Below are 16,928 nucleotides of genomic sequence, written 5' to 3'. Positions count from 1 at the left end.
GGGTGGGCAATTCCAGGCCTCGAGGGCCGGTGTCCTGCAGGTTTTAAATCTCACCTTGGGTCAACACACCCGAATCAAATGATTCGTTCGTTACCAGGCCTCTGGAGAACTTCAGGACATGTTGAGGAGCTAATTTAGCCATTTAAATCAGCTGTGTTGGATCAAGGACACATCTAAAACCTGCAGGGACACCGGCCCTCGAGGCCTGGAGTTGCCCACCCCTGGTCTAAACAGTACTACAGTATGAACATGTACTAGGACCTAAAATGCATGTGTCATTAGATGAGAGAGGAATAAGGTACGATGAGGACATATTTCTTCTTCTTTTTGCATTAGAATTGTCATCTTAAACTAAACACTGCATCCATCAACGCCAAGCAGCATTTTCAGCTGTAGTTGTTGACAGATGAATTTCCGAGGTCCATTATTTTATCAGCAGAATGCTCAATTCGAGCATTCAATCATTTTTCTAATTAATTTTATTTACATTAAACCCGTGAGGTTCTTTGAATAAATCATCCTCAGTGTTCATGAATCTAAAATGATCACATCTGATTCATTTTATTTCTAGATTAAAGGTTTCATAGGGGGGAAAACGTTGGACCACAGTGCAGGACAGCCAGCAAAGTTAATCTGACATTATAGTAGAGTCTAATTTACTAATTTTTTTTTCACTTTAATACCTTAACTTTGGCGTGTCATTTGCTGGGCTGAGACTGGGCTAGCATCTGCTGCAAACAATCTCCCTTTGTTCTGTTTACATTCAGACTAAACTTGATCTTAGCGAGGATTTTCTTTTTTTTAAATGATAAAACCCAGCAATACAGTGAAGAGCCAGGGAAAGATGGGCTTCCCCATTTAAATAAGGCTCAGCGTTTAATGAAGTCCTACAAATCTGTAACATAAAGCAAAGTCGTTAAACCTCACAGTAAAGCTTCTCACACTAATTACAATACACTGGGAAGAGACACAGATTGTGCAGCCTTTCAGTGTGTTTAAGGCTGATTTACAATTATAGCTACTCCCATGCACAGTTTTCCTCTTGCTGAATGGGCTGTTAATACAGATGTGACAATGACAGAAACACTGTAAAAGTTAAACGGCTCACTGAGTCTGCACATGCGCTTTGGCACATTCTTTTATGCTATGTTGGGGGCGAGGTTACTGCTTTTATTCTGAAAATGAACTAAAAATGGTTCTGTATCTCAGGCAGCTTGATAGAAAACCATCCTATTGGAGAACACGTTTGCCCTCTGGCGCTTGATTTAGATGGAATCGTGTGTGACAATATGTGCAAGCAGGCATGTGTACAAATGTGCTTTCATGTGGACGTGTGGATGAATTCAGCTGTTCTCAGAGTGCATGCCAGTACACTCGGCTGATCTTTGACAGCAGTGTCTTTGATTCTTTTCGCGTCTGTGTGAGAGATGCTGCCTGTGTGTGCGGTTTCACGGTGTTGGTATGCAACAGGCGAGTCATTCTATAGCTGGTCATGTATCATCTATGATAGCCAACAGATTGCCTCCCCAATCCAGTGTGTGAAAGATTAATGGCATGCTGTTCGTCTTCACTCCCTCTCACACGGACTCACACTGTCACCCGCAAACACTCGAATCCTTCTGAGCTATGCAATTTGTTTAGCATCCAATACATCTGGATTTCATCGCCTGACAGAAGAGACTGCAATTTTGAGCTTCAGGTGTGCCCATAATATCTAGAGTGTGTTTTTATTTTTACTCCCATAAGACCAATTGAAGATCAGTGTCAGGCAGATCAGTTGAAAACTATAATCAATTACTCATTAAATGTTATTTCAGCAACAATTACAACGAGTCACCTCATTTGACTTCACTTTGATCAGTCAACATCAAAGATTCCTTTAAACACCTCCAAACCATCTAAAGCAAAGCTGTCTTCAAGTTACGGGAGGAAGCGAGACCAGTTTCATCAAATATCAAGTCTGCTGGCAGTGTGACTGATGTTTTAAGAAAGTGAAGCTTAAATGTTTGCTTTTGGCACAATAAAAGACAGAAAGGCTGAATAATGCAGGTGGGAGGCATAATATAATACAACCTTTCTCTTCTTTGTCTCTTCTTGCTTTCATCTTTTTCCGGGAACGACTAGAGGTGTGACATAAAGTAAATCAGCAAAATGATTGAAACGGGCTCAAAGACGCCACAGCAGATGAAGGCAGAATAAAGGGCATCAAGGCGAACATGAAAAAAAAAAATCAAATTAATCGATTAAACAGTAGGTGCTGCAGGCAGGTAATGAACGGCATAATAGGAGACAATAAGAGGAACTATAAAAGTGAAGCAGAAAAGATCTGAGCTGCTTAGAGAGAGGAGCCTTGAAAAGACTGTTCATAAAATAAAAAGGATTACTTGTGAAATTCATAAACACGTCGTCTGTCAGCGTGACTGGGTTCTAATCAGTGACCTTGAGACTAATCATTAATTACTCAGTAGGCTTCGGTGTCCCAGTGCAGTTAGTTAGTCATGCCATTAGCTGGATCTGTTGCTACCATTAACTATTCAACACACCCACAGCCATTTGCTCAATGCACATGACACTCACAAACACACATTTATACGCAGCCACACACACTCAAGCTCACAACTGCCCAGACAGCAGCAGACACACTCGCACAGCCCCCCTCAATACACGTACACACAAGAGACGGAAGCTGTAATTTCATATGCTTATTGACAGAGGCAGATCTAATCCCTGTGAGATGTTCACTGGCGATCCCTTTACCTCTTTCTTGCTTCCCTGCAGTCCCTCTTGGTCTTTCTTATTCTGAGAACAGACATTTCCACCATGATTTAATCTCTTTCTTTTATTTTTTTTAAGTCCCGCACTATCACCTAACCATCCATCACTTTGTTGCCACCCTTTATGTTATGACCAAGCCAATCGCCATCATTAGAAACCCAAAAGCCCGGGCTAAAAGATGACAGGCGGGTGGGGCTAATGCCCTATCAAGGTCACTCTGACAATGTGTTTGAGGGTGTATAAATATGTTCATGGCAGCCATTACCTTGTGCTTGACTGGAAAGGTGAAAGAAACACAAGTCGGTGCGTCGGTTGCGTGGGATGCTCAGATAAAGTAGTCAGTAGTGTCATAAACATGTAGACACGCCACCACACACGTGCACAGCAGTTTCCATTATATAAATGCCAACTACAAAAGTGAGCATCAAAGAAAAAAAGAGGTAGGGAGGCCATAGGTGGACAGATAGATAGAGAGAAAGAGAGAAAGAAAGAAAGAAGAGAGCTGAATAGGAGTGTTGTTACACTGTGTCTCCTAGACTGCAGAGATGACTGCAGCACAGAGAGAGGGACCCACGCTGAATACCAATGGACTTACTATGGCAGCTCACTACAACATACACAGTCAATACACAGAGTATACGGAGTCAAACAACCAGTATCGACACATGGATACAGATGTTCATAAATGTAATAAGACAAAACATAATGCGGGGCAGGAGAGATGCATAGTTCACCAAGCAAAAAAAAGAAACCATGCACTTGTAACAACCAACGAGGCAAACTGCAAAGCAGATGAACACAGACTGAAATGAACATATAGAAGAAACAGGAACGCATTCAACCAGTCAGAAAGAATATTTCTTCCTGCAGCGGCTGCCTCTTTTCCTTTATTCCCAACTCCACAGTAAATGTCAGCCTCGATATTCCGATCCCCGCTGACTGGCCAGGGACAATACAACTGGAAAGATGGAGGAAAGTGAGGATAAAGCCTGAGCAAAAAAATAGGCGTCAGAGTAGACATATGGATGATGAAAAACGATGGAAAACAATAAAGAAATTAGATTCTTCAAAGACTTCAGCAAAATAATTTGCAGAGAAAATAAAGTAACTGTAGACATAACAAAATGAAGTACAGCATGTAAAGTCTGAAAGAAGACGTAGCTCCAGCAATGCTACCATAGTGTTTTTACCTACAGTGGACAATACTCAAAATTGAACTTTCTTCAGTTTTTCTGGTTGTTTTCAATTCATCATTTTTACATAACATATTTATCTGGAGCCACTGTGTCACAGAGAGGGTTACTTGCCCAAAGAAGTCATAAAGCTTAAAAAATAATGCATATATACATACTTTTTCAAATTTTGTTTATATACAGTCTCTTTGCCCATATGGAAAAGATATATATAAATCTTATAAAGTTTGTATCTGTCTTGTGTGAAACTTGTATGAAAAGCATATAAGTGTGAAAACAGATATAAGATCCCTTGAAAAATTATATAATGAAACTTGTATGTTTTGGATACTTACTAAAACAATGTGTGAAAGTAATGCGAAAGTGGCCACTTTCATGAGTAAATCACATATAAGTTTTTACTATTTCTTTTCCGTATGGGTGGATTTGATCTCTCGTACAAACATTGCAAGAAATTCTGTTATGTTTGCCTTTATTATCATTTAGTTCATTTTGTTGTTTTTTGATATGGTTGAACAGCTAATAGAGGGAATGTGATACTGCATATAGATATCACGGTAACATACGCATAAGACATCCTTAAATTTGTAATAAAAGTAAAAGATTATTGGATATTTTCAATACAAGGAAACTTGAAGGCATCTCGGCAAAAAAAAAAGGGGGGGGGGGGTTACAGTCTGTGTTATGATAATACATAAATACCTTGTCTTCACTGTAGCTGTAGCACATTTCTGCTGTCAGGTGTGACTTGAGTTAGCATTATGATTCTGCCTGCTTGCAAAGGTGAACAAGGGAATGTGAGATTAAAGGAAATGAACTGAGGAGAAAGAAAAGTGATATGACATTATGATATGCAGGACACGTCTCCTTTTCTAAGGACATGATCTAGTATTTCTGCAGAGCACAGTGTCAAAGAGGCTCATCCATCACATGATTTTATGGCAAAAAGCCTGGTCGCCGGGCTTATTTCATTTTTTCATCAATGAGTCTGATGACTAATAAACTCTTTGACCGTGATTTCATGTGGAATAATGCTACTACATGAACACAACCTAAATTTAAAAGCTTTATAGTCACAGACACTGCTATCTAGCCAAATTGGCACATTAAAAACAGTAAAATTTGGCTTCATTCAGCGTGGCTCCCAATGACAAAAGAAATACTGGGAGAAAGATACGGGAGAGCACGTTAGGGCCACATGAAGAGAGATTAAGAGGGACAATAGCAAATTTCTCCTCCCCTTACTGAGACTCCTTTGCTATAATCAGCAGCCTTAGTGTTTGCTGTAAGAAAGGGGTGTGATGCTAATCACGGTGCAGGGATGCATGGTTTAGCACGAGATGCATAGGTTGGGCAAAAGATTGGGCAGACTGTAAAAGGTTTTTGATTATAAATAATCTCACCCATAACGCTAAAAGTCACTTTAAGCCCTTAACACCCACTGGCCAAAATATGAGTCCATTGAAAATTCTGCTGCTGTATTTTGAATGACATTGGTCCAATCTGAATGACATTTGCCAAACCGCAAAGCCTCATGATTCAGAGAAGTTAAGTCTTTTACAGACACCATTGCTCTTATTTGTAAGCATGCAGCAATACATTGTCTCCCTTGACTCACTATATATAGCACGCTGTTTTCAGCAAGAGCCCATATAAAGCACCACATATATGGACAAAGCCATTGGGAACATTGAGTGCTATCTATTTAAACATGTGTGGTCAAGAGTTAATATACTTTTGTTTTCATTTGTGCTTCCATCATTAACCTCGCGCCTGTTCACTGAATGCTTTCACCTCTCCTTGGCCTCTTCTTTCTTATTAGAAAACACCAGGTATGTCCCCATATTGTCAATATTACAATTAAGAGATATGCATCTCCAAAGCTCATTTCTGTGTAAAAAAACAGGGGGTTGAAAACCAAATGCCATCAGAGTGGAGAAACACAGCAAATGTACCCGTCCTTGTGTATCTTGTGAGACTAAAATGTTGATACAGTGTAAATCAAAGTGCATTTACTTCATCAACTGTAACTGTAGGAGGTGCTACTATGAGGAAAAATCTTAAGCCTAAATTGCCAAGATTTGTTTGAAAAATCCATAAGATAAACTAAACACATTTCTTACTGTAAGAATATAATCTGGCATTTGCGGCCGCTGTAATCCTGGCCTATGGAGACGTTGTGCTATATTGGAAGTGACAGGCTGTAGTGATTTATGTGACGAACACTGGCTTCATGTTAAGTATCACATTATTGATATGACAGCTGTAGCTTATACTCAGGACCTGCAAGTGACAGAAAGGTCCACATGTGTGTGTTGGACTGTTGTGAAACTGTACGCTGGTTGTTTTGTTCTTTTACATGCGTGTGTATAAGGAAAGCAAAGTCTGTAAAGTGTCTGTTTATTCGTGTGCACAACTTGTATGACCGTGCATCTCTGAGTGGTTGTGCGCGCAGCCGATGTGAGTGTTTTCCATTTTGTGTGCTAAGGCTAGAATTGGCCTGTCAGTCACAGTAAAGTGGGGAGAAGAAGGAGACGACATGTGTCGGGAAGTGGAGAGAGAAAAGGAGAGCGTATGAAAGAGATGGATGCGAGAGCACAAGAGAAGGGCAGAGGAGCAAAAGAGGAGGAGGACGAAAGTGAAGTTTGGGGGGATGAAAAGAAACTTTTGTTCTTTTTTTGAAAGAGAAATGCAAATGGAGATGCAGCACAAATGTCTGAGCGATTCTTGATGTCAATTCATTTCAGAAACAGCAGAATAGTCCTTGAGAAGAAGAAAATAACGAATAATGATAAAGTTTGCCATATACCACTTTTCAAGATCTGTGATATGAAGTCCTTTGCAGGAGCAGCAAAGTAAAATGATTAGTGAGCAAAATAAAACAAGCACCAGAGACAATTGAAGTGCTGCAAAAGAAATAATTTAAGAAATAAAAAATGGTAACAGAATCTGAAACTCAGGTAAAATCAGGAAAAGCTTTCCTCTTTAAGTATATTTAAGTATAAGTATATCCATCCATCCATCCATCCCTCGTTTATCCCAACCACCTTCTTCATCTCATCCAGAGGAACTGTCCCCAAGCCAGCTGAGAGACATAGTTTCCTGTGCATACTGTGGGCCCTCCACCGAGTATGCCCAGAACACCTTGCTTAGGGGAGGCCCAGGAGGCATCCTAATCAGATGCCCTAACCATTTCAACTTGCTCCTTCTGGCATGGGGGAGCAGCAGCTCTAGAATGACTAGATTTCTCACCCTTTCTCTAAGGCTGAGCCCAGCCATGCTTCAGAGGAAACCAATTTCTGCCCCATGGAATCATGATCTCCTTTGGTCATTACTCAGAGCTTGCGACTATAGTTAAGTGTAGCAATGTAGTTTTACACTTTGGTTTTACGCTCAGCTCACTTCACCACAATGGATTTGTGCAGCATCTGCATCAATGCAGATGCTGCACAAATCCGTTTGTCGACCTTCCGCTTCCTCACTTTGGAACAAAACCCCAGATACTTTAAGTCCTTTCCTGTCGAGAACCATGGGCTTGGATTTGGAGAAGCTAATTCTCATTCCCACTTTGAGCTGGAGGCCAGCAACTGATGAAGCCAACAGAACTATATCATCTGCAAAGAGCTGACACGAAATCCAGAAGTGACCCGGCTTGTTAGAAAACAGCAAAAGACTGCCTGTAAATTTCCCCTGCAGTGCATATTGTGACATTTAAGGTCATTGTTGCATCCCTGACCTCTTAGTACCAAATCAATACATATACACAGCACTCCAGGACTGGATCCACTCACTGGATTCCAGTATGGGTAATGGACCGTTGCTTGGGTTGCAGCATGTGGGATCTTCTAATTTGTGTTGTTCTTACTGACTGGATTCTTTTCGATGTCTTGTGCTTGGAAGACTAAATCCATTAAGACATATTGCAGCTATAAAGATAATCTCCAAAAATGTAAGGAGAGTGTAACTCTCCCACAGGCAGATAAACGTCATGTTTTAACGATTTCAGGTAACACGAAAGGGTTGTAATGTCATGTTGCAGGTGGAATAATGTTCAGTTGAGCAATAACTTTATCTTCCTAAAGTGTGAAGCTTCCATTTCCATATACGCGTGAATGCTTACATAACAGTTTTTTTTATTGTTCTCCCAAACTCGACTGATCACACTATGTTTTTCTTGCGTTCATCACTCATCAGGCTTTGCTTTCATTTGTTTTAGTGTGAAGTGCTCCCTGCTGCTCCTTCTCTCCTTAGACTTGCTCCCTAAAGGTCTTGAGGATGCTGGCAATGAATATTTCACTAAACTGCATTCTCAGGTTATCAATAATAAAATGGCATATTCTTATAAATATTCTAAAAATATAGCTGGACTCTGCCTCTTCTGTGGTGCATTAAAGATTCATACACACCTAGCAAACTGCTAAATCTTCCACCATAACAGACCCACATGTACATCACCACTGGACTGTATGCAGGTGTTTTCTTCACACTTCTACGTTTTTGTATTTGCATGTGTGTGCCTTAGTGTATCAGCCCAGCTCAGTTAAACCTAGAAAAGTGCTAAAAGAGGTGATTCACTTTGTCAACAGTCTGAATCACCACTGTCTAATACTACAGCACTCAAGCATTACAGACAGTTACACAGGCACACATGCTCTCCCCAGCCCACACACTCACCCTGTACACAGCCTTAAATATGATCTCGCTCAGTCTGACGCACATGCAAACACAAATGCACTCTGTTTGTCTCTCACAGATCATTTCCCTCCCTCACCGTGGTGAGATGTCGCAGCCTTGTTGCATGAAGGCTCCCAGTGAGAACCACAGGGAGTTAAAGATGCCAAACTCATTTGGAGGTTGGTCAGTGGGGCCCTGCTCTGTGGCACCCTCCTCTGGTTCCTCTGCATGCCACTCATACGGACTGAAGCGACTCACCTAAGATAGCATATGCAGAAAAGTGGTTAGAAAATTTTAAAGAAAAAGAAAAGCTGAATAGGAACATTAAAATGAAAAATTGAAACATGTTAAGGACTTGAATATGCACACAAATGTTTTCATTTTAATTTCAAGAAAGACACTACAGGACTACCAAGGTCTGAAATGGTCAAAATCCCCTTTTTTAACCACATGGTAATGAGACACGGACAGCACTATCACCAATGTTATTATGCTCTTCCACAACATTAGAACACTAAAGGAATCACCAGAGATGTAAGTCAGCAATACCAGTGTATATAATCTATACTAAATATTGCGTATAAATATAATAGCAACAGAGTAAACTTGGACTTGACAAAGCTAAAAACAGTAGACATGGTGTGCAGCTAAATTACAGTACAGGTAGCTGGCTTGGCGTCATTTCCCTGCATTGCTCAGTAATAATAATAGTGTAGACAAAGTTACAGACCCATTTGAGGTAACACAGTTGTGTGGCAGTATTTTTGTGTGGCAGAAAAAAACAAGAGAAACATTGAAAAGGAAAGCAGCAAAATAAGGAAAAAATAGCTTTTTGGGCCGTTGGTCATCAGAAAAGAACATTTGTGGTTGCAAGCTACAATCACAATTGTTGACTCTACAGTATATATCAGACAACATTTTCTTGTTTCCAGTTTTCTACTTTATCACATGTGACTGTAAAGTACAAAAATGTATTAGGCTTTTTATTTATATAGAGGCAATGAATATTCTTTTGGCCTTAATTAAACTTTGGCAAATACACAGTACTGTGTGATGTGATGGATCACGTTCCTCTATAGCTGGTGAAGTAATTTGACTGGCTAGTCAGTTAATATGTACACAAATAATTTTAACTCCAGAACTTTAGCAAGCTAAGGTTAACTGTAACCTGTAACTTTGTTACATGACTTTGGTTATAGTCATTTGATAACATTATCTGATTAGTTAGCTGTTATTTTCAAATTACTTCATGAGTAAGACAACCCCTGGGAGTATGTATGGGAGCTGGACTTACCAGAGTCTTAACTATGTTTTGCTAAAGTTTCACAAGTTGGCTAACCTTAACTTACCGTCTCACTAACACTGTCATTACTGCCATATTTGAATCCAGATAATTTTTGTAACTTCTTTAATAATAATAATAATAATAATAATAGTAATAATAAACAAACAAACAAAAAGAATAAATAAAAACAAAAACCTTGATCCACTTTTAAAATCTGATGTCATTAGCTATTTCCAGGTGCAAATGCTGCTTGTAAAGCTTACAGTAAAGAATCGCTCTTGCCCGGGAGCGCTTCTTTTCTGAAATGTTCAAATGTTTGGTGACCAGGACACCATGAGCCCATGGGCTGAAGTGTACTCTGTGAATTTTTAATAAATTCATAATAATATAGTGCACAAGTAGTGCTAATAAAAAGATGCAGAGGCTGAGAATGAACACTGATTATGGGCTTGCAACATTACAGCAAAGCATGGTGGCCTCTATCAACTAAACAGCAGAAGTTTTTGTTGAAGTGTATTTTTGAAAATGATTATCAGCTATTAGTGGACTCCATTTCCTAGCAAGTAGCATTGCCTGGTCTTCATCACCTTTGGCACCTTTAAATTTTCAAGTTTGACCAGAGTTGTTTTCTTTTGTTGTTTAAGATCAGTCCACAGGTCACAGAGTTAGTTGGGTAGGGTTGCATTTTTTAAGTTGCGCTATAATCTATTCACACAGAAGTTAATACAAAATGATAGAAATGTGTTTTCAGAGGCAAACTGAGCTAGCAAGCGGCGAGAGACATCTGTTTAACATCTCAGAACAGATAAAAGGAAAACCTTGGAGAGTGAATTTCTGATTTATATAAAAGAGGAAAAACAGTTTCCTTGAATATTCAGACAATCTGGTATCACAGGGCTTATGCTGATCTTGTGCATGCTGAAGTGGGCTGTCTTAAATATCTGACATTGAGCATCTAAATGTCTCACATACATCACTATTATGATATTTCTGTTCATAGAGGATGCCTCTAAGTATCCAATGGTTTCCTGCCTAGAAGCTGTCTTCAACACTGTAAATGCCATTTCAGCTGAGAGTGTAAAGGGAGTACTGTCATACTTCTTAAATTTTTAAATGCATTAGCTATTGAGGGCTAATCTATAAAACATAAAAAAATATATACTCAGAGACATCAAGAGTCATGATGAGTTGTGTGGTAAAAAAGCACCTTACAATAAAAACTAACTTCTGTAGCTACTGTATGCACTTTCATCCCTTAACCCAAGGCTTCAGTAACTTTTCTAGTCCAGTCCTGGGATCCAGCTCAAATTCTAACACCTAGTATGTAACAATAACTCACCAAAAACAGCACAACACTGACGCCAATGTAAGCGAACACTATGCACATCCAGATCTCGTAGGCCAGTGGGTCCAGGAAAGAGAAAACACCTGGTTTAGACTTCTGAGGCTTCTTGATCATGATTGAAATTCCCAGAGACATGAAAGGCTTAGAGAAGTCGATCACCTCCTCTCTCACCAGGGTGATGGTCAGTGGGGCCACAGCAATTTCTGCTTTCTGCAAAGGAGAGGGGTGGGGCTGAGATTTCACTTCACTCTCATGTTTTTACTGCAGTTAATTTGCATCAACTGCATATAAAACAAACAAGCTATAATGAATAGAAACTGTCAATGAGCAAAGCAAAGGGGAACTGGACTCAAAGGTGAGAGAAGAAGTGGGAGAGCAGAGGGTTGAAAGAAATGCAGGCGGGTGATGGGATACCAGAACGACAGAGGAGTATTTCATACAGTAGACATGAAAGGCAGTGTGCATACAGACTTACACACATTTACAAAATCCAAAGAAAAGTCAGAAATACCATTAATTCAGCACACAGACTGCTGAATGATTGCATGATTCTAAATGATAGCTACAGTGGTAAGTGAAACAACCTACGATAGCAGCGCATTGCTACAAAGAGTAAAGATGTTGCAACACAAGAAAAGTAAACAGCAAATATAAAAGAACGAGGACAGAAGTGATATGAAAAGAAAACAGAGAGGACAGGATATCAAATACCCACTCAACCTAATGCACAATAGAGGGACGGATAAAACAAATTACAGCAAAGACGGGGGGGTAAAGTACAACAAAGAAAAGACAAAGACTACAAGTGCAGTACAGTATTTTCTATGTGTGGAAGAAGAGTTATCAGGACGGACTGTGAGTGTTTGATGCAAATCAAACCCGATTAGTCAATGTTCTGCTGTGTCACCTTCCAGATTCTGGAGGGTAATTAATTCTGTCAGTGTTCTGCTGCAACGTCTCCGCTTTCACTCTTCGTCAAATCGACGACTGACATTGTCTTGTGTGTGCAAATAAAGTTTGTATTCAGACAGCATTGTGAGATCTCAGACTGTGCCTGGGAGTATATGGCATAATTAACCAGCGTGGCAAAAATCTCAAGAAATAAGTGAACCTGCCGTGACATTACATCTCAGTGGGAAGCTAACTTGGCAACTATGGAGATGCAGAGCTTGTGAGAGTTGCTATACTGCAGGGAGTCATTTTGAGAATTTCTCAGTCATTGCATGATGTAATGTCTCTGCAGCTCATACGACCTCTGCAAAGATTATAGAAGTTTTTGCCAAAAGGCACCGAAGTGCACCATAACAGGATGTGATTTGTGATGCTGTTGTAATGTCATTGTGATTTCACTTAAACGCCATACTCTGATACTTAACAGAAAATCCAGAACAAAATTCAAAGCATTCCTTGCATGCTGCAATTTTTCCATCCTTACCCCGTACACAAGCTCGCCAACCATGCCATTCCATATCTTTGTCTCTGGATCCCTCGCTCCATATTTCCCATCTGGTACAATGGAGATCTTGTATTTAATTCCGATGTGTTTGGCAATCTCAGAGGCAAGGTCCACACAGTATCCCTCATACTGGTCGTTGCCCTCATAAAGCTCCCAGTTCTTCTTCAGCATCACGTAAGGACCCTCCTACAAAACCAGCATAAGGGAAGAAGGACAGCTGTTTGGACGAACATGATGGCAGGAATTAAGAGGAACCAGTCTGCTTACGAACAATGCACCACGCATGAAACACGTACAAAGAAAATTGATGTTATTCTTGTGAAAAATAGACATGTATATAGATTTTAAGGAGAAGCTTATATTGAACTTCTTTTTGTAAAAAACAATCTTTGAGTAACAAATCTCTACAAGATATGAAAATAATGCAAAGCTACAGGATTGAATAAAAGACCAAAGAGCAAATCAGCTGAATTTTATAAACTACATACACATCACCCTATGATATCTTAGCGTACATACAGGACCATGTCCATATAACCCACCATCACATTATCAGATTCATGTGTTAGTAACTGTGTAGTAACATAAAATCTCACACACAAACTACCTTGTTAGTAAAACACAGAAGCCAGAACTTGATAAAAAATGATAGTTGATAAAATGGGAAAATATCTATATATTACAGATGGTTTTTACAAGGTGAAGTTTTATATCTTGTTTTTCTAACTTGCAGCACTGTGTTATATGCCTTCGTCTACATGACTCCACAGGGACCCTCACCTGAATTAGTGCAACACTAATGCTGAGAAGAGAGAAATGTATGAGAGGGAAGAAAAATACAAAGAAGGAGAAGAAAAAGCAGAGGAGACTGGTGCTTTTAGGCGAAATGAATTCTGTGCATGCAGTTATCAAAGATGAAAGCGAAAAGAGTGAGTTTAATGTGAGGTGGTCGGTGTATTAGGAATAGCACAAATGCATCGCTGCACGTAGGATATCCACAGAGAAAAGAAACGCACACAGACGCAGAGAGTCTTTTGAGTGACAGTGCATCTATCAGAAGCAGTGAGTAATGGTATTATGCCTGAGGCAGCTTACCCTGTAATCCACATGAAACAAAGCCTATTAAAATGTTATCAAACCTGTTTTAATCAAAGACTAATCTCATCTGTTTAATCAAACAGGCCCGGTATAATACCCAACACGGCCGAGCTATGAAACAGTAAATGTGGACGATAAAACGCATACAAAACGATAACATTTGAATTCTTCATTCGCGAAATTGATTCACACCAAACTCAAGTACAGTTTAATCAAGGAGAATTTTTATGCTGACATGAATCAAAGATGTCAAATGAGCAATAAAGAACACAGATCTGGATGAAATCAATGGGAGAATCTTCAATCTGGGAAATTGAATTACATTAAGAAAAGGTCTAGCTCAAAGGAAGGCATGCAGAGGGATTAAAACCATCTCACAACAGGAGCTGAGCGATACAAACAAATCCTTCAAAGGGAAGTTGGATTTATAGATTGATCCTTATTCTCTTCAGCAAACAAAGAGCTTGAAATGAAACCATTTACTTGTGCACTTGTGTACGACTGAGGCGTAAAATGAGAAATTCTTCTCAGTGGGGGTATTTAATGACTTTGCATTTATCTAAATGTAAAGATGATTTATACTGCAGAAGAATTTCTGTCTTATATTATCTGATTCCTAATTTGGTTTATGAGTAAATATCTTGAAAATTAAAAGCATTCCCCACCGCCTCTGCTGGACATCCTGACACTGCTCACTGGATTGAGGATTACCATTCTGAAGACTCCAGTCTGGTATTTTGATTTTGGCCACCACCAAAATAAAATAAACCCAAAAAACATCAAGATAAAGTATTATCATTGTTATTTTAAGCATGTTCACAACCTGAAAAAGCTGCTAGGATAGCTGTAAACATTTCTTTTTCTAAAATATTATTTTTTAAATGAGTTCATCATCATTTTTTTTAGTTTGCTTAGGACATGCACACCTTTTTGTTCTTCCACATAAACAAGGTAAAAAAAAAACATACAGAAAATAACATTACATTTAGACAATTCAAAAACAAATACACATTACAGAGGTGCTTTTTGCAAAAAAAAAAAATTCTCCACTTTTCAGTAAAACACTATTAAGAAAATCTGTTTCTTTTGAAGCCAAGCATTCAAATCAGTTCTTAATTTATGTTGAATATTAATGCTGAACATTTGCACTACCAAGACAATCATCGTCATCATCATTAAGTACAAACATTTGCCCTTTGGTGCTCAGTTTCATAACATACAAAGAAAACAAAACATAAAAGAACAAAACATTTCTCCCAAAAATATGATTATCAGATACATTAGCAGCTTCCGGGGCACAAATTCCACAAACTATACATCAATCATGTGAAAAGCAAAGCAGTTTCATGTAAATGAAACAGATGCACAGAGCCATCACAATCGCATACCAGGGATAAAAAGTAAGAGGAAAGCGATAGTGTGAGGAAATCATCTTTTAAAGTACAAGTGCTTTGAACGCTGGAACCAGTTGTAATGCAGACAACTTGTACAAATATATATAAGGAAATAAGGAAACTCAAACGTATGCAATATTATAATCTGATTGATGTGGTTGCATGTTTAAAGCACTATCTATAACCTTAATAGTTTCCATTAACACATATGTGCTCAGAGCTAGACTGATACCACTCTAATTCTGTAAGTTAATTATGAAGCTGCAGCCATGAGACGGTTAGCTTAGCACAACTGTCCATTGGAATGAATGCAACCAAAGGATTAGCTGAAAAATACAACATACATCTCCTCAGTGATTTTTTAAAGCGGTCTTGAGCAATAGTTCTGTTGCTCTCTACATCCATCCGTAAAACATGGTGGAGGTACTGTCGTGATTTAGATCAGCTTTTCAGCTAGTGGGGTTGGGGATCGTTTCAAAATGAATTATGAACACAAAAAAAGGTACCATCTGGTAAGCATCTGATTGGCAACAGTTTCATGTTTCAACATGACAGTGATCCCAAATATACTGCCAATGCAGTGAAAGCATACCTTGATAAAAAACACACACAGTGGAACACTCTCAGTCAGGATTTAGCCTAAACAGAGCCTGGACCTCAACATGATTAAAGAAGTGTGGGATAATCTTGAACGAGAACAGAACAAAAAGGCAGCCAACATTCAAAGTGGAGCTTTGAATGTCATTCAAGAAGATTGGAGAACTACAGTTCAGCTAAGAGAGTTCAGACTATGTTGAACGTTTAAGGTGTCATACCTTTCAAGCTTGTTAGAATTGTAACAAGCTATTTATTTCTTTATATATCTCTATTTCCATGTATCTTTGCACATGTTTCAATAAACTGCTACACCTATTTCCCATTTTCATTTTGAATAAACCACTCTATTCCTATTTTTGGAGCTTAATTTGAATTTGAGATTGTTTCTGATATAATTGGTTTAAGGTTTATGTAATAATCAACTTAAAATCATATCCACAAGTATTCGTGCACATGCTGTAGTGTCAAATGGAGAACAGCATTATTGTCCAAATCAAACTCTTGGCAGTTGGCAAATGGAAATATCTTCTAATGCATATTTATTTATTTTATTTATTTTTATTGTCAGCTTTATAGTGAATTCTGTGAATCCAATCCTGTCACGTCCAAACAACTTTCTTTGCTGACCCTGAAATGGAAGCGCCTTATCGGGTCCCTTCCTTAAAAAATAACCTTGAGCGCTTGTTTGCTTCATCTTTAATCACTGATTCTCAGCGGGAATCTTTTAGTCAGCTTGTGTTAAGGAGAATGCAGCCATCTCAATTACAAGGTCAAATGCTTAAAGTCTGACAAGTCTACTTTGCTGAGTTAATTTAGTTTTATGTAAGCCGATACACACGAAAGGATATACTATATGTATGGACACACACATTTTAGCTGAAGCTCTGGCAAAAGTGGCAGTGTATCACTTTAATGCCTCCTTAAGGTTTGTTATCAGTTTGCTCCAGACACTTTTGTCTTGCTGTGAGTGAGTGAGTTTGTGTGTGTACAAGATGTTAGCGCATGTATTTACTGCTGGGAAAAAGCATCATGTTTGGGTGTTGCCTAATGTGGCATCATGAGTTAGTGCAAGGAATGGGAGGGGAGAAGAGAGGAAGAAATAAGAATCAGG

At 39.0% G+C, this 16,928-nt stretch overlaps 1 protein-coding gene across 4 annotated transcripts in view; it reads right to left on the bottom strand.

Annotated features, from left to right (window-relative positions):
* The window catches only part of gria4a (glutamate receptor, ionotropic, AMPA 4a), a 123,745-nt gene that overhangs the window by 24,036 nt on the left and 82,781 nt on the right, over positions 1–16,928 (bottom strand). For all 4 annotated transcript variants that reach the window (XR_014914737.1, XM_085429087.1, XM_085429085.1 and 1 more), the window contains exons 11-13: positions 12,708–12,914; positions 11,267–11,482; positions 8,740–8,900 (exon numbers count right to left, since the gene is read on the bottom strand). Coding sequence is in view for 3 of the 4 variants with exons in the window: in XM_085429087.1 (XP_085285213.1) it covers positions 8,740–8,900; positions 11,267–11,482; positions 12,708–12,914 (584 nt within the window). In the remaining variant the exon portion in view is untranslated. The remainder of the gene's footprint in view (positions 1–8,739; positions 8,901–11,266; positions 11,483–12,707; positions 12,915–16,928) is intronic.

Source organism: Rhamphochromis longiceps, linkage group LG14 (genome assembly GCF_057381845.1).
Source record: "Rhamphochromis longiceps isolate RC_006_pf linkage group LG14, R_longiceps_female_GT1.1, whole genome shotgun sequence".
In the NCBI taxonomy this organism is placed as follows: domain Eukaryota; kingdom Metazoa; phylum Chordata; class Actinopteri; order Cichliformes; family Cichlidae; genus Rhamphochromis; species Rhamphochromis longiceps.
Note: the sequence above shows the minus strand (reverse complement) of the source record. Positions and strands in the feature narration are given on the sequence as shown.